This window comes from Emys orbicularis, chromosome 6 (genome assembly GCF_028017835.1).
Source record: "Emys orbicularis isolate rEmyOrb1 chromosome 6, rEmyOrb1.hap1, whole genome shotgun sequence".
Taxonomy (NCBI): Eukaryota; Metazoa; Chordata; order Testudines; family Emydidae; genus Emys; species Emys orbicularis.
In genome coordinates this window covers 18,028,179-18,050,183 of record NC_088688.1, presented here as the reverse complement: position 1 = coordinate 18,050,183, position 22,005 = coordinate 18,028,179, and the positions used below count along the sequence as shown (strand labels likewise).

General features: G+C 42.1%; 1 protein-coding gene across 1 annotated transcript in view; it reads right to left on the bottom strand.

Annotated features, from left to right (window-relative positions):
* Positions 1–22,005, bottom strand: part of DCC (DCC netrin 1 receptor) — a 923,941-nt gene that overhangs the window by 258,322 nt on the left and 643,614 nt on the right. The window contains exon 8 of the mRNA XM_065406266.1: positions 11,141–11,297. Within this exon, the coding sequence (XP_065262338.1) occupies positions 11,141–11,297 (157 nt within the window). The remainder of the gene's footprint in view (positions 1–11,140; positions 11,298–22,005) is intronic.

Here is a 22,005-nt window from a genome sequence, read left to right as displayed (position 1 = left end):
GGAGTTTTTCTATGCTTCCCCCACTTTCTCCTAACTTCAAAAAATAAGAAATGTACCATAGCAAAAGTAAATTTTCCAAACTTGACTGAGTAAGGACTGAGTAATAACCCAAGCAAGGACCTCGGGATTTAACCTGGGGAAAATAAGAAAGAAAAAAGGGCTGAGATTCATCAGATCCATTTGAGACTTTATGATTGCTTTCAAGTTCACGTGGGAAGCAACCCAATACTATGGTGACGGGCAGTAGCATAAAGCCATAAGATAGATAGACAGACAGAATAATAAATTCTTACTTAGGAACCTACATAAGTGATTTGATTTTCATATGAGAAGGATGAGCATTCATTAGGGCACTAAGCTAGTACTTGGGAGACCTCGGTTCAGGTACCTGCTCTGTGACAGCCTTCCTGTATGACCTTGGGCAAGTCACTTAGTTTTTCTCTGCCTCAGTTCTCCATATATAAAATGGGGGTAATAGCACTACCCTACCTCATAGGAGCATTGTGATGAGAAATACATTGACAATTGTGAGGTGCTCAGGTACTAAGGTAATGTGGGCTATATGAAGTTCCACAAATAGTGAGGAGGATCCAGCAGCTCCCACTGAAATCAGGTGCCTTTAACTTTAGACAACCAGTTTTTGAAAATCTAGGCCACTGCATTCATGTGTAAAATAAACAACAGTTTCTAATGTGGTTCACCTGTTTATAAGATGGAGCCTACAATACGTAATTTCCAAAGGTGAATGTAGATCATCTTACATAAGTGTATCAGGGTGTTAATAATGCAATTACATTGTTCCCATACACCTCTTAGGTAAGCAACAAATGCTTTTACAATGTATCAACCACCTAATTAGTTGTTTCAAGGTGGAAGAGTCATGTTTAATGTTCCTTGCTGTGAAATGAATATTATCAATTTAATAAGGTTTTAGCACCTTACGTTTTTTTGGTACCTCTCATTATCTTCACTCCTGTGAATTTAGCAGAAAGACCTGGATTATAACAGGAAAACAACAAACAAACTTGAACAGTGACTCTGGGAATAATTTGTAAAAACTTTAGGATTAAAATCTTTCTGGGAGATATGTGTTAGTCAATACAGGGGTAGCTTAGTGAAATTCTATAGCCTGTATGTAGCGGGGCGGTCACCCCACTCCAACCCTGAAGGGGTTAAAACAGCCCTGGGAAAGGGCTGCCCCAGGAAGCCAATCATGGGTGGGCTTGAGGCAGCCAGTCAGGGCCCAGCTGGGCCAGTATAAGAAGGGCTCCTGGGGAGAAGGCAGGCAGAGATTCTCTCCCTCTCTGGAGAGAGAAGGACCAAGCTGCCTGGAGGAGCAAGGGTACCTGAGGCTGAGCAGTGCTGGGGAAGGGAAAAGTTGCTGGGGGGCTCCAGCCTGGCAACTCCCCAGGCTGAGGCCTTGGTTAAGGCTTAAGAAGGTACTGGGGCTGCAGAAGGGCAGCCCGGGGTTAGGCAGAGGCAGCTGGTCCAACCCCCTTGCCGGTGATGAGTGGCCATTACAGTCTGCCCCTTGAGAAAGGGGCTAAATGATGATTGGCAGCAGCCACCGAGGCAAGGTGGGTGTAGAGGGTTGGGGGTTCCCTGGGGAGGGGAGACCCAGCATGTGGGGGTACTGTGGTGGGCAGAACCCCTGGGTAAAAGAGCACAAGGGTCTGGGAGGGACATGGGGGCCAGAGGCAGGCAAGACACCATCCAGCAGAGGGTGCTCTGGCTGGAGTTTGAGCTAATTCCCAAGATGACCAGCAGGAGGCGCGGTGCTGGTGAGCCTCACTTCACTACGCTGTATTACACAGGTCAGACTAGTTAATGATCTGATGGCCTTTCTGGCCTTAAGATTTTGCACCTGTTAATTTGTGACCAAAAAAAAACACAAATGAATGCCTTGGTCCTTTATAATATTAATGTAGGACCTGATCCTCCATATGTGGATCTTTACGTCAAGGGGAGTCCTATTGTCGCTGAAAGAACCAATCTCTTTGCAAAATCAGGGCCTTAATTGTATTTATCAGAGGAAAAAACTCTGATTTATTAATAGTAACTAAGAAGAAAGATGGGCACAAACCAAAATGCCAGATCCAAACGAATTCAGAATTTGAAAGGTTAGAATCGAAACGTGGACTTTGCTTCTTGGGCCAATGTCTAGCTGAAAATGTATATATTACAGTATAAATACAGTATTCCTCTTTTTATTTTCCACAGAAAAGATTAAATTCCATGAATTCTGTGCATGGTTAACTAGACATATTCTGAGGTGATATTTGAACTGAATGTAATTTTTTCTCAAAATAACATGCAATAGATCATGAACAAATTGCCAAAAGTAAACAATGGGTCTGTCTTTGTGGTGACTAATGTAAAATCACATAAAGATCAAATGCCTGCATGAATCAATGCCCACACTTGTCCAGGGTCAGCCTGACAAAGACAGAGATGGGGGAGAGGAAGATTGAAGATGAAAAGAAGAGTGAATGCAAACAAATGACCAGCGAGCAAATCTGCATGTTTAAATTAGACCAGGAAAGAGAACTGAATAAAACAAAGTCCAATATGAGGGCAGGTTTAAAAATAGTTCAGCCTGAATCATGCCAACAGCCCCAAAATTTGGGGGAATATATGAAATCTGAACCAGGATGTGGATCTGAATATTGAATCTATCTCCCTATTATTATGAGTGAATTTTCACAGGAAAAAAATGTGCTACACAGTGCACAGAACAAACAGAAACTTGCTCAAAAGAGCTTGTAATCTATATAATATGCCAAACCTAAAGCCTGTATTCAAATGCCCCTGAGCTTTGGGGGAATTAAAAAAGTTGGATCTGGATCCAGTTTTTGCATCTTCAGTCCATTACTAATTTAAAAGACTTTGAATAAATTTTTCAAAAGCACATAAGTGACTTAGAAATGTAAGGCCTTGTCTACACTACAGCGAAAAGTCGATCTAAGCTCTGCAATCTGAGTTACGTGAATAGCGTAACTCGAGTCAACATAGCTTACATCTACTTACCGCGGGGTCCACACTACGCGATGTCGACGGGAGACACTCTCCCGTCGACTCCCTTACTCTTCTCGATCCAGTGGAGCACAGGAGTTGACGGGAGAGCGATCTGCAGTTGATTTAGTGGATCTTCACTAGACCCGCTAAATTGACCATCAATGCATTGATCGCCGTGCGTTGATCCCCTGGTAAGTGTAGATGAGCCCACAGTCCCATTGATTTTCAGTGAGACATAGCAGAAGTAGTATTTATTATTTGTATTATTGTAGCACATAGGAGCCCCAGTCACAGACCAGGCCCTGTACAAGCTGCTCACAATCTAGGTAGGCTCCAAAGTGACAAAGTCACTTTTATAAATGGGATATACATGTCTACATGGAAAAGTTTTACAGGTTACACAGATACAGCTATCTAAGTATCATTACATTCTTATCAGTCTAAAAGGGCCTCTTTTGGGTAAACTTATGTCACTTGGGAAGAGGTTTAAACTAGGGCTGTTGATTAATTGCAGTTAACTTACGCAATTAACTCAAAAAATTAATTGTGTTTAATCACACTGTTAAACAATAGAATACCAATTGAAATTTATTAAATATTTTTGGATGTTTTTCTACATTTTCAAATATATTGATTTCTAGTGCAACACAGACTACAAAGTGTACAGTGCTCACTTTATATAATTTTTAGTACATAATATTTGCACTGTAAAACGATAAACAAATGAAATCATATTTTTCAATTCACCTCATACAAGTACTGTAGCGCACTCTCTTTATTGTGAAAGTGTAACTTACAAATGTAGAATTTTTTTTGTTACATAACTACACTCAAAAAGAAACAATGTAAAACTTTAGAGCCTACAAGTCCAGTCAGTCCTACTTCTTGTTCAGCCAATTGCTAAGACAAACAAGTTTGTTTACATTTATGGGAGATACTGCTGCCTGCTTCTTATGTACAATATCACCTGAAAGTGAGAATGGGCATTCACATGGTAGTTTTGTAGCCAGCGTTGCAAGGTATTTATGTGCCAGATATGCTAAACATTTGTATGCCCCTTCATGTTTCAGCCACCATTCCAGAGGCCAACACTCAAATGCAGAAACTACAGAACCCAAACACCTCCCCCCCCCACACACACACACACAAAAAACAACCTTCTCCTGGTGACTTAGATAATGAAAATGAACATGTGTTGGTCCACTCTGCTTTGGATCATTATCGAGCAGAACCCGTCATCAGCATTGATGCATGTCCTCTGGAATGGTGGTTGAAGCAAGAAGGGAGATATGCATCTTTAGCACATCTGGCAAGTAAATATCTTGCGATGCTGGCTACAACAGTGCCATGCGAACATCTCTTCTCACTTTCAGGTGACATTGTAAACAAGAAACTGGCAGCATTATCTGCTGCAAATTGTAACCAAACTTGTTTTTCTGAGCGATGGGCTGAAGTAGGACTGTGTGGACTTGTAGGCTCTAAAGTTTCACATTGTTTTATTTTTGAATAGTTATTTTTTGTACATAATTCTACATTTGCAAGTTCAACTTTCATGATAAAGAGATTGCACAACAGTACTTGTATTAGGTGAATTGAAAAATACTATTTCTTTTGGTTTTTTTACATCACAAATATTTGTAATCAAAAATAAATATAAAGTGAGCACTGTACACTTTGTACTCTGTGTTGTAATTGAAATCAATATATTTGAAAATGTAGAAAACATCCAAAAATATTTAAATAAATGGTATTCTATTGTTTAACAGCACGATTAATTGTTTTTAATTGCTTGAAAGCCTTAGTTTAAACTAAATCATAAAAGCCAGAGTATACTTGTATAACAATATCCATTTAAATTTACAACCTAGTTTACATTGAACAAAGCTTTCCAATGTAGACAAGGCTTTAGCCTCCCAAGTGACTATGGCACTGTTGAAAATTTTACCCTTATTTTTAACAGTGTGACATATTTCCATGATAATTTAATGGAGAAGATAAACATTAGCACCCACTAACAGATGTTTATCATTACTTTTGGTCACCTGTTACTTTGAATCGTGTTTATTTTTTCCTTTAAATAACTATCTTTCCTATGTCAACAGATAGTTTGAAAGCATTATGTCTTTTAAACTAAACTATTTTCTCATGCAGATATTCCTTTGGATGCAGGTGTTTTCTGTGGTCTTTCTTTCTTTCTTTCTTTCCTAATAGATTTAGGTTTGTTTTATCATGCTTATAAGAATAAAAAAACCTGCCTTTTACCTTTAAGTGCTTTCCTTATCAGCAAGCAAAACCATTTCAGTGTTTGATCCCCTGAAGCAAGCCTACCCAAGTGTGAAGATTAAAGAGCAGGCCATCAAAAATACACCAAAGGTGAGGGTATATAATAAATGCCTTCACTTCCAAAGGGGTTTCTCTTTGGAAGTGTTGAGTCAGGGGAGCCCTCTTGTTCAAATTACAGTCCCACTCTAAACAAACTTCTCCCACTCTCTCCCCTTTAGATATTTTTGGTGACTGGTAAGGAAAGACATCCTTGAAAGGAGTCCAGCTTGTTTTCAGCAATCCACTGTTCCTGTTAGCTCAAGTTCAAAGACTCACCTGGCTCTTTGGCATCTAATAACAGCATGTAATGCAAGAGAGCTGATGGGGAAGGTTTAAAATTTACTTACTGGAAAGCTGGATTAGCAGTGAGGCAATAGCTTCAACCTAGCAAGTGTACAATCTGAGGAGACTTGGTTCTCAATCTGCTTCTCAAACCTATGAGATGGATGTCACCCAGTAGTTACAGTACAGCTAAAGATTGGCTCTGAAGATGTTTGATGGTATGGACTTATACACATCCCTAGCATTACTGGTACTGTCAATTGTCGAGCAAAATTACTGTTATTCTCAAACTGGGAAAAGTTTCTTACTCTAGAGTTGCAGTAATTTGCCTGACAATTTCTTTGCATGCCTGAGGTTAATGTCATACCCACTCTTTTTGTAAAGAGAAAAATAGCTCTTCTGTAAAAATGTATAAACAATAAATGACTCAGTAGCCCATGCAAGTGCTGAAAGGAAAACTACATTCATTTGGTTCAGCCTCAGAGGCTGAAAGTTCAGAAGACCAGAGGCACTTCTCGCCATGGCTAAACTGGGAAATGTATTTTTTAAGAAAGTTTTTAATTATAACTGGCATCTTTAAGCTAAGTGCTGGAGGCTGCCATCTTGCTAAAATTTTTTTTTTTTTTTTTTTTTAATATTGGAAGCATGAAAACCCTCTGCAAGAGAGTGTTAACAACTTCCATACTTGGGTTAGTGCTAGATTCTGACACCCTCACATTGCATAGTGCCTTACTCAGTGAGTAGTGCTACTGAAATTAAATGGAAGAAAATATTCAACCAGTGTAAGGGAATCAGAGGCAGCCCTTAATATACAGATATAGATGTGGATATAGCTTGAAATCTTAAAAAAAATAACAATAGTTCTATATAAATGTTTCATATTTAAATACTGAAGTATTCTTTTGACTGTTAAGCTGTTACTGGCCATTGTTGAAAACAGGATACTGGGCTAGACAGACCACTGGTCTGATTCAGTATGGCAATTCTTAGACTAGCATTAAAGCAGATGAGAAATAACTGTAATAATGCTTTGCGTTGTTACAGTAACGCCCCACTTAACGTCCTCTCACTTAATGCTCAATTACAGAACATGCTCCATTTAAGGTTGTGCAATGCTTCGCTATAACATCGTTTGGCTGACTACTTTGTCAACAGCTGGCAGCCCCCCATCAGCTCCCCTAGCCCCCCCACAGTGCCTCCCGCCCGCTGGCAGACCCCGCGGATCAACGCCTTCCCCATCCTCCCCCCCGCCTCCTGCCCGCGGCAATCAGCTGGCTTGCGACGTTCAGGAGGGATGGGGGAGGAGTGAGAACTCGGCGTGCAGGTTCCCCCTCCCAAATGCCGCAAGCCAGCAGATTGCCGTTGGCAGGAGGGAGGGGGGAGCCTGCGCTCTGAGTCCTAGCTCCTCCCCCCTCCCTCCTGCCCCCTGAACGTGGCAAGCCAGCTGATTTCTGCAGGGAGGGGGGAGGAGCGAGGAAGCGGCGCACCTCCCCCCTCCCTTCCCTGCCTCCTGCCCGTGGCAATCAGCTGGCTTGTGGTATTCAGGAGGCAGAGGAGGGAGGGGGGAGCCTGTGTGCCATGTCATCGCTCCTCCCCCCCCCCCACTCCTGCCTCCTGAACACTGCAAGCCAGCTGATTGCTGCAGGCAGGAGGTAGAGGGGAGAGGGGGAGGAGCGAGGATGCGGCGTGCAGGCTCCCCCTCCCTCCCCTGCCTCCTGAATACCGCAAGCTTGGGGGAAGGGGTGGCGTGGGCGGGCCAAGGGTTGAGTCCCCTGCCCCTGGTGCTTGCAGAGTAGGGGAAGCTGCTGCGCAACGTGCTTCTCCTAGCCTACAGCACCTTCAGCCTCCTTGCCTGCCTTATAGTCTGCAGTGCCAGTGGGCTGTGCCTGTATGGGGTAAGGTGAGGGCACCTCCCAACTATAGTACTGTACTGTATGGCAAAAAAAAAAATTCCCTGGAACCTAACCCCTCCCCCCCCCATTTACATTCATTCTTATGGGGAAATTGGATTGGCTTAACATCATTTCACTTAAAGTCACATTTTTCAGGAACATAACTACAACGTTAAGTGAGGAGTTACTGTACCATCCCTTCCATCCTCGAATCCCAAAGCATTTTACAACATCAGTTCTGAAAGTTCCCATGTGCAGTACGGGTGGTATTATTATCCCTAGTTTATAGCTGAGAAAATTGAAGCACAGATGTTAACAGCCATATTTTCAAGAATGTCCATTTATTTGGCAGCATCAATTGTTCGGTGCCCAAACTGAGATAGCTAATGGATAAGGCCATGATTTAGTCACAGGTATTTTTAGTAAAAGGAGAGGTCACAGGCAATAAACAAAAATTCATGGCCGTGACCTATCCCATGACTTATACTATAAATACTCCTGACTAAATCGGGGGGGTTAGGGAGGGAGGACACTGCTGCGGGGAGGCGCCTTGGGGGCCGCTGCTGCGGGGAGCAGTGGCTGCTCTGCCGTCCCAGGGACTGCTGCACGCTGCGGGGCCGCCAAAGAGACTGGCTGCAGAGCTGCTCCAGTTGCGGATGGTGTGGCAGGCCCCAGGGCCACCTGAGCAGCTGACCCCGGTGCCAGCTGCTTGGGCGGTCCTGGGGTCAGCCACACTGGCCACTGCACAAGTCACAGAGGTCGCGGAAAGTCACAGATTCCATGACTTCCGCGACCTCCGTGATAGACACAGAGCCCTACTAATGGATTGATTATGTAACATGCTGAGCATGTGCTGATCTAAGTGGGATTTTAAGGACAGTCAGTTCCTCACACAGTGGTTAGCATGTTCTAGCCATCTTATCTTGTTACTTATATATCCCCGATCACTGTAGTATCTGAGAATACCTTAGAATTTGTAATATATAGGGCTGTAAATTAATCTTCTTTAATGCAAGCAATTAATGCAAAACAAATTAACTAGACTTTAAAAAAATAGTCGCAATCTCAATTTTAATTGTACTGTTAAACAATAATAGAATACCAATTTAAATGTATTATACATTGTTTTGTTTTTTAGTGCGGTTATGTAAAACTATGTAAAACTTTATAGCCTACAAGTCCACTCAGTCCTACTTCTTGTTCAGCTAATCGCTCAGACAAACAAGTTTGTTTATATTTATGGGAGATACTGCTGCCTGCTTCTTATTTACAATGTCACCTGAAAGTGAGAACAGGAGTTCCCATGACACTGTTGTAGCCGGCCTTGCAAGGTACTTACATGCCAGATATGCTAAATATTTGTATACACATTCATGCTTTCACTTGTAGGCTCTAAAGGTTTTACTAATAATAATTCTAAATTTGTAAGTTGCACTTTCACGATAAAGAGATTGCACCACAGTACTTGTATGAGGTGAAGTGAAAAATACTATTTCTTTTATCCTTTTTACAGTGCAACTATTTGTAATCAAACATACTAATATAAAGTGAGCACTGTACAATTTGTATTTTGTATTCTAATTGAAACCAATATATTTGAAAATGTAGAAAAACATCCAAAATATGGCTAATTTAATTTGGTATTTTATTCTTAACAGTGTAATTAAAACGGATTAATCACAATTTGTTTTTAATCGTGCAATTAATTGTGATTATTTTTTTAATCATTTGGCAGCCCTATTAATATATTATCTTCACAACACAAGGTCACAGAGAAGTCTGTGGTAGACCCATGAATAAAACCCAACAACCCTGACTCCTAGGGATGTACTTTCAACAGAAGCCCATCATTCCTCTTCAACCTTATAGACACTCCACAGGGCTCCCACAAATGACATCATGTTTCAGGAAGATGGCTGCCTCCAGCACTAGCCGCCAAAATGCCAACTTAATTAAAGATCTTTCTTGAAAAAATACATTTTCACACTTTAATCATAAAAAGATGTGCTGTGGGCATTGTGTATTTGCAGGGTGTTCTGCTGAGCAAAATGGATGCAGTTTTCCATTAAAGAGAATGGTTTGATTCTTGCTATAAGAATTTCTGTCATAACTGTAGGTTTCTGTTTGTTCTGTGCGGTGCATAGCACTGCTTTTCTTAAAAATCCTGACATATTATTATAGCATCATCAAATAAAACACATAATGCTAGAGATCAAGGGCCTAACCTGGCAGTTTTTTGCACATGCTAATCTCCAAAAGGGGAGTTTCCCCTTTGGTAAGACTGTATTACGGTAATTATTGATTAGTAGTAGTATTACTGTAGCCGCCTATGAGCCCTAGTCATGGATCAGGACGGCATTGTGCTACGCACTGCACAAACAGTCCCTGCTCCAAGGGGCTTACAATATAAGTATAAGACAAGAGACAACAGATGGATACAGACAGGAGAGTACAAGTAAACAATGAGAGAATGGGACTGGGCCCTTCACAGCTAAGCACATACTTCACTGTGGATAAGGCATAGTTCCCAAAACAACAAGGCTAAACCTAAAAATCTCTCTGCAGATGCTACTCCACCTCATAAAATGAGATCAAAATGTGGAAAAAGGCTTTTGGGTAAAATGACTATACAAAATGGTCCCGGGGTTCCAAGTTCATTAGTTCTCAATGATTCCATTACAAATCCATTTACTTCTCAAATCAATATAGGTTTCATTCTAATTCACCCTCAGAATCTGTGTTCTTTCTGGCTCCTACAAGAGTACCATTAACCATCACATAGTTGAGGTGTATTACAAGTGCAGTTAAGATGAAAGTGACATTCAATAAACTTGATCTGGATTACTGAAAATGATGTGAAGAAAGAGAAAAATCCAACTTAACTCTCCGATCCCAGGCTGATTTAGAAAAAAACTAAACTAAACTAAAAACATCTTTTTCACATGTATCCTGAGCACATTAGACAGGGAATCATGTGAGCAACAAACAAGACCCCCACAATGTCTTTATTATAGAATAACTTTTCAATGTACGACTATAAATACTTATGAAACTGAGGCATAGTATAGTGCAATCTCCAAGACACAACTCTGCTATTAACATCTCAGTTCTCACCTGTAATACCTGTACCACTCTTACACCCATTCTTGTTACTCCATTTTACACCATTGCTGAATTAGACATTGGCTTTGTGCTGGAGTTATCCTCCTTTATCAATTAAGAAAAGCTCACCAAATTTACTTTCACTTGCGATTTTAACAGAATTTGAACCTGTATCTCCAGAGGGGAATGACAGGTAAATGTGCTAATCTACTAGCCATATATTAGACAAGCAATTAGGATGATAAAGTTGTTACAAGTAAATTGGGATTGCATACGCCAGAATCAATATACTACCATTCTAGCCACAAAGGTGCTCTGATATCAAGGCATTAAGCATGGTATATGAACTTAGATAAATTACAGTAGACAATCTCTGTCTTCATACTGGCTATTATTGTGAAGTATTGTATCCAAAAACATGAAAACAGTTTGTGAGACACTATTAAAACCCTTGTGCAGCTTTAGGACCATGAACACCCTGATAACAGTAGTGGGCTGCTTATGTTGTCTTAGTCATTGGCACCTACCTGTTGATGCTTTCCCTGGAGAAGTAGACAGTGTATGCCAGGATATTCCCTTTAGTTTCTGCAGGTGGGCGCCAGCTGAGACGGACAAATCGACTGGAGACCAAAACAGGGACCACATCTCGGGGAGCAGAGGGGAGGACACTGGAACTTGGGATAGCTGAAGGGGAAGGAGAGGAATCAGTCAGAGAGGTTGGTGGAACAAGGGTTTCAGGACTGGTGGGAAGTACTGTAGTTGGCACAACTGATGTGTTAGAAAACAAAGGGCCAAGGTGAAATGGAAGTGTGTGAATAAAATGAATGGGAGCGGGGGGGAAAAAGAGAAAACTGACAGTAAAACCACACTTTAAAATACAACATTCTGCACAAGCAACAATCCACAAAGTTCAACAGCAACAAACGTACATTAGATGGCTTACTGTCCTGCTAATTTTCAGAGCTTCTCTCTTACATGTATGATCACAAACTCTAAAAATTGCATTGCTCACGCACAGATCTTTAGTTATCTGACAAACAAATATTTTTTAGCAACTCTTAAAAACCCATTTTCTACAAGAACCACCCTTATTGGACTGGGAAAGGCAGAAACTAAGAACTCTTCTACAAATTACTTGGTGGATGATTGCTCCCAAGTTCAGTACAATAAAAAGCAGAATGGAATAATTTTAATATTGGTACATCTGAGCATCTGGTTTTGAGTTAAAAAAAAAAAGTCAAACACACCAGGTATATAAACAATAAAATGAGTAAATGGCTAGCTCAAGGTTTCAGGTTGTGAAATTTACAAAAGTATTTGTGTGTGTTGAACACTAAATGTTTGTCTTATAGGTTGCAGTTCCAGCTATATACTGTCTTAGCATGCGAACTCCATAACCAACATCCACAATCATCTTTCTTCCTTTGTGATCTAATGTGAAGTCCAATGCTTAATCTCACAGGCCCGTTGCTGTTACCACGGTCACAAATTCCTTGTCTGTCATGGAGAAGCACAGCCATTCATAGAATACCAGCATATTCTTATAACTTTTTGAATGGTCCACTTTTCTGGTCAAGTGCCCAAAAGGTGTGAGTGGGGCCCAAAGGGAGAGATTGTTTATGGAGGATGCAAGCTTATTGCGGAAGTCCCCCTGGTGAGAAATGCTAGGGGTGGAGTTTTCTTCTGGGTGTTTATTATTGGTTTTGGTTTTGTTGTGTTGTTATTTTAAATAATATCTAATGCCCACAGAGTACCAGATAGACACCTTTGATATGTTTGATAAACTTCAATATGGAAAAAAAAAATTGGTTCACCATAGTGTTGTACAAAATAAGTAGACCAGGAGCCTGACATAAGCCACTTAAAAAATAAAATGCATCATTTAAAAACAGAAATTTGCCACTGATAGTGCACCTAAAGAAATTACTTTTTTCATAACTGTTCAGCTTTATCGGCCATGAAGCAATAATCCCTATGGCTGTCTGCAACCTCTTTACAGTTTTTGATGTGTGCTGTGAACAGTGTTATAAACATTAACTTACACTGTGCTCGTTAACAGTTCATGAACTGTGTTATCTAAATGGCATATAAAGGACGGCTTGATGTGTTCATAAAAATGCAAAAAAAAAAAAAGTAATTTGCATTGAATATTAGATCAACTAATGAACTTATTTTCATGTCCTCAAATTTTAGAACCCTTGCTGTTAACGAGATGTGCAAAATATGGCCACATCTTTTGACTATTTTCATGAGCAGAAATACTCCTTTTTATTAAATACAATACTCAGTATGGTGGTGTCCATTAAAAAGTAGTAATGCTTGAAGAATAATTGTCCTCAGTGGAAGAATTGTGAGACCCATGGAATTTCTCTATGATATTCCTCATGCACCTATCTAGTGGAAAAGAAAGGCCATAGTCTTGACAGCCCTTGACACCTGGGGCATATTTATGATCAACTATTATAATTTTATTTGTTTTGTGGTAGTTGTATTTCCTGGAAGTCCCAGTCCTGGACAGGGCTGATTTGTGCTAAGAGCTGTACAATGCAGAACAAAAAGTGAAATTCTCCACTCACTTCTTCCAGCGGTGAAACTCCATTTGTTGCAATGGAACAACAACTGATTTGCAATACTAACAGAGATTCTGACTTTTGGTCTAATTTGTATATCAACACCAATGCCACGTGCCTTAATCAGGCCTATTAATGAATGCTAGACTGCATAAGGGCATTATGGAAGCACCAAGAATCTTTGCTAAGTTTTTAGTTGAATGATAAGATAGAAATGTTATTAAGTTGACAGATTTTTGTAAGATCAACCCCAACTTTGTCCAGGGCAATGAAAGGGCTGAGGGGAAATGTATTGAGGTTGGGAGCTGGAGGGGTCTACTTACTCCTTATTGCTTTCGGTAAATACTGTAGTACTTGAAATATAGATTTTCTGCTACCTCCAGTAAAAACTCTTTCACTTTTATGGTTGTTAGCAGTGAATAGCAAATATGTATTTATGCTTACAATACAGAAATAACCTGTTACCTCGCCATTTATCTCAACAAGTAATAGCTTAAAATCCTTGAAAGTTTCATATGAATATACTGGATCAATTCACTTGCGTCTGACCAGGGATGAATTTGTCCCATTTGTTCCCACTCTGTAAACAGTGGATATTTCTGTGTCTTGGCACCTTGAATAATCATTTACTCCTATGTAAAGTGAGTGTAAAACTCTACAGTTCTGAGTCACTTTGCATAGGCATAAATGACTTCACAAGATTCACTGGAGATCATGGCAACAGATGCACATAGGGTAGGAGCGCCGCCAGCTTTTTTGCCGCCCTAGGCGGCGGAAGGTCCCGCCCCTGAAATGCTGCCCCCGACAGAGGCGGCGGAAGGTCCTGCCCCTGAAATGCCGCCCCCGACAGAGGCGGCGGAAGGTCCCGCCCCCGAAATGCCGCCCCTGACAGAGGCGGCGGAAGGTCCCGCCCCCGAAATGCCGATGACGACCAGGGCGGCCGAAGATCCGGCCACCGCGGTCACCGCCCCCCAAATGTTAGCGCCCTAGGCAACCGCCTAGGTTGCGTAATGGGTTGCGCCGGCCCTGACATAGGGCCACGTTGTCAAGAGAGCTCAATTCCCATTTAGGCACCTAAATAAACAGGCCAGTTTATTAATCTGGCTGATCTTTTTTGAAATTCTAGCCTCAGTTGTGGGTACTGAGCTCCTCTGAAAATTCTGGCCATAGGATCCATCCCTGCAGGACAAAAGTCCTATAGGAAATGGGAGGTGTGTCGGAGTTAGGTGCACAAGGCAGCTTTTACACAGGAAGTTCTTATGAATAGGGCTTAGGCAGCACCAGCTGTATGTCACCTCACTATTTTATAGAAATGAAGGGCAACATTTTCTCTGATCTACCCTATGCATTTGACCGTGCCACACCTTTAAGCAGGGAAGATGTTGTCCGGCTGGCTGAGGGAAAGGGAACAGTCCTCTATGGGTGTGGAGGGGAATGGGTCAGCATGGCCACACTGACTCATCCCCTGGGCCCGGAAGGGTTGAAAGGGGGCAAGCCCAGACAGGAAAAGCAGGGACAGAGAGGTGTGGGGGGGATTCAAACACTGCGAAGCGCAGATGGAGTGGGATTGTGGGGGTCAGTGGTGAGCCAGAGGTAGGATTCTCGCAAGAATGGCGGAGGCCTGGCCCCACAACGAGTGCTGGTGGAGCCCCGGGGTGGTGTGCTTGATTACCAAAGGCAGTCCCCTAGGCTGATGGCAGGTATGGGGGAACTCCAGGGAAAGCGAACACCCACACAGGTGAGCTGGCTACATTTGCTGATGGGACAGCCAGCAAGTGGTCAGGCTGTTGCCTTTGAGTTTATTTCTACAGCATTACAGTCTTCCAAAGTGTATGAGGTCACCCTGTTTTACTCAGCTGATTGCAGGAGATAAGGGCGGCACTGATGGCAGGAGTGGGTTGGATGAACGGCAGATGGAGGTTGCTGATTGCAGGGGTGATTTGGATCTGCATTGGGTGGAGGCTGAGGGGACATGTGGTACAGGTGGGCCCCTGCCACACAATGCGGCAATAAGTATCGATGGTGGGGCGCCTTGGTGACATGCAGGGTCCGTCGCTATTTGTTCCTCTGAGGCTTTACATCTGGGAGATGGGGATGGACCTAGCAGGGTATTAAATGGGCCAGGGCAAGAATTGGGAGTCATAGGAGCCATATCAGACTTGCAGGGAGGCTCCTCCTTGCAGGGAGGCTCATGGATTGCACAGCTGCTCCATGCTAGCTTGCAGTTGTTGCAACAGCTTCCAGCATCCACGGGTGAGTGGTCTGGCCAGGATGGTAATGGATGCACAGAGAAGGCATGAGTTGCAGCGGTTTCTTAGTTTGAAGGTTTCTTGTGGGGTGGTTGCATACCAATGACCCCAGGGAGGATTCACATAATCCCATCACAGTTAACGGGCTCAGGGATCTTGTGCAGATCCTTGGCACCATGTATCGTAGTGGACCGGAGGCAGCCTTGTTCAGGGCGGCATTCTTGATAGCATTTTTTTGTTGGTGCTTTCAGGATCAGTGAGCTCGTACCTGGGTCCTGTAGGGACTCCATTGGAAGGGCATTGGAACTGCATGATGTACACTGGCAGCGGCAAGCAGTGCTACTAAACTTGTGAAAGTCAAAGATGGATCAAGGAGGCCAGGGTGAATCTGTTATCCTATGGGAAGGTGGTGATCCTGGGGTCTGCCCCATGGAGGCTTTGAGGGCCCACATGGCAATACGACTGGGGAAGGGGATGGGCCCCTCTTTATGCATGGTGACAGGAGTCCCCTCACAAAATATCCATTTATTATAGTGTTGAGACAGGGACTGATGAGGTTGGGGCTGCCAGCCCAGGAATTTGGTTCCTGTTCATTCAGAATCATGGCAGCAACAGCAGCAGAACAACTGGGTATGAAGGCAGAGGTAATTCAGGCAATGGGGTGTTGGCATTCAGAAGCGTACAGAATGTATGCGAGACCCCTAGGTGGGAAATCAGCATTAATTTGTTGTAATCTCATTCCAGATGTTGGAAGACGGCCACGCAGATGGTGGTGTGGATCCGCAGGTATGGTCTTGTCTTTTTTGGGTGCATAGGCAGGGGTCCAAGTTGCCTGAGGGTTCGCAGCTGGGGTTCGGCAGGGAAACTTTCCTAATTTGGCATAGAAAGAGGGCCATGTTAGGAGACCAGCCAACACCACTGCTGAATACTATGGGGGCTAGTTAGCGGTCCCCAGATATAATTGTGGTGCATCTTGGGGAAAACAATTTGGGAATGTGTAAAGGGGTGGAATTAATGCTCAGAGTGAAGAGTGACTTGAGGCTGATTCTTGAACTTTTCCCAGGAGTTAAAATGGTGTGGTCATACATGCTTTAACGCAGGGTCTGGTGGGGAACTGTGAGGCCACCCCCAGGTAGACAAGATATGTGAACATGGAGGTGGCCAAATCCTTGGGGCCATAGGAGGGACAGTAATTTCACATCCTGGCATAGCATACGGGGTACCAGTTATTTCGGGAGGATGGGGTTCACTGTCAGACTTGGGTGCAGATACATTTTTTTCCGATATATAATAGGGCATTAGGAGATATCTGGGAACCCGATTGTGCTCAGGGAAGAGGCAGCCAGGCTAATTGCTGGCACCTCCTTGTGGCAGATGTTCAGTGGAGGCACTCCATAGGGAGGTATACAATGACCAGATAATTGGCTTAGTAAAGACTTAAAAAGGAGGTGTATGGAATGGAATGACGTTAAAGGAATGGAATGACAGGTTGTTGGAGCTCCTAGAAATGGTAGGGCAGGAAGCCAACCACCCTTTCTTATAGTCTACCTTAACCCTTCTACAAAGGGGAATGGATTGTAAGGTTCCAGCAATGGATTGACTGGGGGACCTGGATGGGAAATAAAAGCGTGGGGGGAGCTAGCAGTAGCCCCCCAAGTAGTTATTGAATGAACAGAGGGTTACCTGCACTTTACACTTTTATCTGCCTGGTAGTCCCAGACATCTAATAATAAAGTTGTGGCCTGATTAAAACCATATCAATTGTCTCCTGTCCTCCTCTTGGTATGGCCAGACAATGTGATTGGCACTGGAATCTCTACTGCATTTTCTGCACTCATCCTGTCCTATACAAGAGGGGCTCTATATGCAAAACTAGAATACATACATATTAGTAATATTAAGTAATAGGCAGCATGGCTCACAGAGGAAGCTCTGATACCCAAATGCCTCTTGTAACTGTAGTTTTAGCCCCATCAGATCTAGGACAGCCAGTATTGAATGTAGAATTGTTGCTTTCTTACAAAACCAAAAAAAAAAAAAAAAAAGATAGATGAAAAAATAACACAACTGACTTATTGTATTTATCTCATGGATCTGATCTGCCAAGGCACAAACACAAAATTCTTAAAAGTAAAAATATACACAGGGAGAGGTATTACTCATTAGATCAAAACAGCAGCATCTCTCCTCCTTTGAAATAGTGTTATTAAATGCTAAGAAGAGTTGACATGTTGCATACAGTAAGAGATGTGAAAAGAATGCAAGGGGGGTGTACAATACTTCCAAGAAGGTACACTCATAAAAGTATTATGTGTACAATGGGGAGGTGGGGGGAGATGACACAGGTTAAATCATTAGCCTTTCACTGAGAGAGACCTGGATGCAAATCTTAGTAAAATGTTAAGTGAAAATAAGTCTGGTGATCTCATGCAAGACCCTAGCAAACATTTGTCCATATCATCACCACACAGCTTGGCATAGATCAGCATGATTAGCAGATGAAGCTATAGAAGAAGTTTTTTTTTTAAATCATGGAAAATTGCAAAAATTCATTTTATTTTTCCTCTGGGTTCGCATTATTTATTTTAAAAAATGAAAAGCAAGATTTTTTTGTTTTTCCCCTCCCTTAAAGCTCATTTTCCTGTACCCAAAGCATGCATGGAGCTGATCCTGTGTACCTGGGGGGAATGAGATCTTTACTTGAGGACTCCCTTCTTGGATAAGCTGAATCTTTTCCTAGAACCCTGACCCCCCGAGGCAGTGTGGGCTAGTGATAAAGCACTGGACTGGGACTTAGGAGATGTGAGTCCTATTCCCAGCTCTGGAATAGATCTAGTCTGTGAGTGTGACCTTGGGCAAACTAACTTCAGCTCTCTGTGCCTCTGTTTCTCCTCACACTATCTTTCTTGTCTACTTACATGTTAAGATCTTCAGGGCAGAAACTGTCTCTCACTATGCGTTTGTACAGGTCCTAGCACAATGAGGCCCTGATCTCACTTGGGTACCGATAATACAGATATTAAGCAATCAAAAGAATAACTTTATGGTAGGCTAGTGAGGAAGGATGTTCTTCTGGCAGAATCTCTTGCCCACACTCTAATCATCTCCTGCCTTGGCTGGGTCCCAATGGTTCATTCTTCTTGTCCTTGATTTCCAGCTCTACACCAATCTACCTTCACCTACATCTACAACCATCTCTTCTTTTTCATTCCTCCCTCTCGTCTTGGCTCTGACAATGACAACCCTTTTTGTTGCCTTCTCTCCTTCCCTCCTCCTTCTCTCTGAGCATAAATACCTCCCAATCCCTATTTGCCCAATCATCATCACCTCCTCACTAAAATACCTCCTGAAAACTCAACTCTGATGGATGCCCTAAAAAAGACAGTTCATTTGCATGCAACAATAAATAAATGAGCGGATACTACATGAATTGCTAGAGCTTGATACAAAATAGAGGGGGGAAATTCACTCAAAAATTTACTGATTTCCTTTTCCCACCACCCCCTTTTTTAATCAAAATTTCAAACTGTCTGACATTTTCTAACTGGCTGAAAGATCTCTCATGGATTTCAGGAATTCACTGGCGGGACAGGATTGTGTAGACAGAGATTCTGTATTTCAACTTTGGCCCTGGGGGCCGCTGGAGCTTTCTCCAACTCCCTGGCAGCCTCTGGACACAATAAGTCACCAGAGGGGAGAATGCTCCATTCCCCACCCACCCTACCCATACATATGGATTGATGGGGGTCAGGACAAGATGGGGACAGATCCATGAAAATAGCTGATCCCTATGCAGACACCCTGTAAGAATGGATCTCTGGAGCAAGACCTGATCCTCAGTAAGGACATTGGAATGTGTCCTTTTCACTAAGTCTTGGCTGTATGTAGTTTTTTACACCTGGCAGTGGATGGTATCATTGTACGTATCTGGCATTTTCATATTTGAGAATTTCTGCCTCCGTCTAAGAAAAGAAAGCATTTTTATCATGACCATTTTGCAAATCTCCATTAGTTGTCTCTGTTCAGGAAGCAGGCTCAGGTGTAGAACAGCAGGTGGGTTGGCAGGTCAGAATTCGGATGTACTGGCGGAGGTGAGTGGGGAGAGCATAAATAACATCTGCCCATGCTATATCTGGTTCTAGCCTCAAGCTAGTAGTCCCTTGCTTTCAAGAACACAGAGAAACTAAAAGGGGGGGAAAGAGCACTGCCATATACCAATTAGCTTTGTATAAACAGAGCACCTTTGGCACTACTGAAGGCTTCCAGTAAAATAAATATCCTGGTCAAATATTATGGGACTTCAGCTATGTTGTTTCTTGATTGTTTTAACTTCTTTTTCTATGGTCTCTTCTAGTTCCAGCTCATCAACATGTGTGGAATTTATTTTTCGATGTCCTATATAAGATGTTCCTTTAACACATCTTGACCTGTGTTTTCAAAATTAAAAATAAATTATTTGCAAACTCTTCCCAAGGACAAAGCTCCTTCCATCCTAAACCATCATGGCATGCAGTCAAAAGCCAGATGTTATGTACAGTTGAGTTTTACTGAATATAAACCTAATTCCCTTCAATCACATAATCTATATGCCCACTGCCACGCATGGCTATCAGTTTTTCTTCACTTGCTGTTTTATGTCTCATATAGGCCCTGAGCCTGCAAACACTTTGGTTTATGAATAAAATTACATACATGAGTAATTCTCTTGACTTCAATGGGACTGCTCACATGAGTAAACTTAAACATGCATATACATGTTTGCAGGATCAAATTGTTATTAATTATTAATTATTATTATTTATTTATATATTTATTTATTTAGATTTTTATTCAATGTCCAATCCAGTGCTCCAACTGCATGCAAACCAACAATAACAACTTTTACAAAAAAAGAATTCCCTTCATCCCAACAGCCTATCAACTGTTATAAATACAATGTTGCTAACTTCCATGAGTACATCCAGAGTCTCACAATTTTTTTTCCTTAAAGCCCCAGCTGCCATAATCATGCTAATGCATGAGAATCTCAGCTTTCATTTGTTTTCTTTTAAAGTACATTTCCGGTCCTCAAACCTCAGGATTGTAGAGGATAGCTTGAAAATAAGAAACAAGTGCACCCTAAGGCTGAAAATCCAAAAGGCAAATAAAAATGATCCAATATTTAATATCTTTTAAAAATATAGCATGAATTTTAAGCCACTCTCATGAGTTTGGGGGACTGCACTCATGGTTTTTGAATGTTTGGGGCTGATAATACTGTAGATAGCACCCCCTAGAAGACACTCTTCCTAAACTATTCCTTTCTCAGTAGAAATACTCAGTATCTAGTAGAAATACTGTAGATAAGCTTTACTGACTGAAAAATCAACAGACTCTGGCTCTGTCGAACCAAAGTTCAGTGACAAAACAGGTTGTGAAGTTCAGATTCCTTCATGTAAATGCCCTCCTCAGTCCCTATTAGGCTAAACCAATGTTGTGCCACAGCTGATCTCAGCTGCCATGGAGTCCCACGAGGTGAAACGCCATTGTTCAAATAAGGAGCTTACACCGCTGTCCATTAAAAACAGCAAGTTTATTTGCATCAAAACAAAACCAGCAGCCAGTGAATAAAGACCTCAAGAGGTCTTCTTGTCCAGTACCCTGCACTCAAGGCAGGACTAAGTATTATCTAGACCATCCCTGACAAGTGTTTGCCTAAGCTGCTCTTAAAAATCTCCAGTGATGGAGATTCCACAACCTCCCTAGGCAATTTATTCCAGTGCTTAACCACCCTGACAGTTAGGAAGTTTTTCCTAATGTCCAACTTAAACTGCCCTTGCTACAATTTAATCCCATTGCTTCTGGTTCTATCCTTGGAGGTTAAAGAGAACACTTCTTCTCCCTCCTACTGATAATCTTTTATGTACTTGAAAACTGTGACCATGTCCCCTCTCAGTCTTCTCTTCTCCAGCCTAAACAAACACAGCTTTTTCAATCTTCCCTCATAGGTCATGTTTTCTAGACCTTTAATCATTTTTGTTGCTCTTCTCTGGACTTTCTCCAATTTGTCCACATCTTTCCTGAAATGCGGCGCCCAGATCTGGTCACAGTACGCCAGTTGAGGCATAATCAGCACTGAGTAGAATGATGTTTGCTTGTTTTGCAACAGAGTTACATTGTTGACTTATATTTAGCTTGTGATCCACTATGACCCCCAGATCCCTTTCCACAGTACTCCTTCTTAGGCAGTCATTTCCCATTTGGTATGTGTACAAGTGATTGTTCCCTCCTTAGTGGAGTACTTTGCATTTGTCCTTCTTGAATTTCATCCTATTTACTTCAGACCATTTCTCCAGTTTGTCCAGATCATTTTGAATTTTAATCCTATCCTTCAAAGCACTTGGAACCCCACCCAGCTTGGCATCATCTGCAAACTTTATAAATTTACTTACTATACGATTATCTAAATCATTGATGAAGATATTGAACAGAACTGGACCCAGAACTGATCCTTGTGGCACCCTACTCAATATGCCTTTCCAACTTGACTGTGAACCACTGGTAACTACTCTCTGGGAACAATTTTCTAACCAA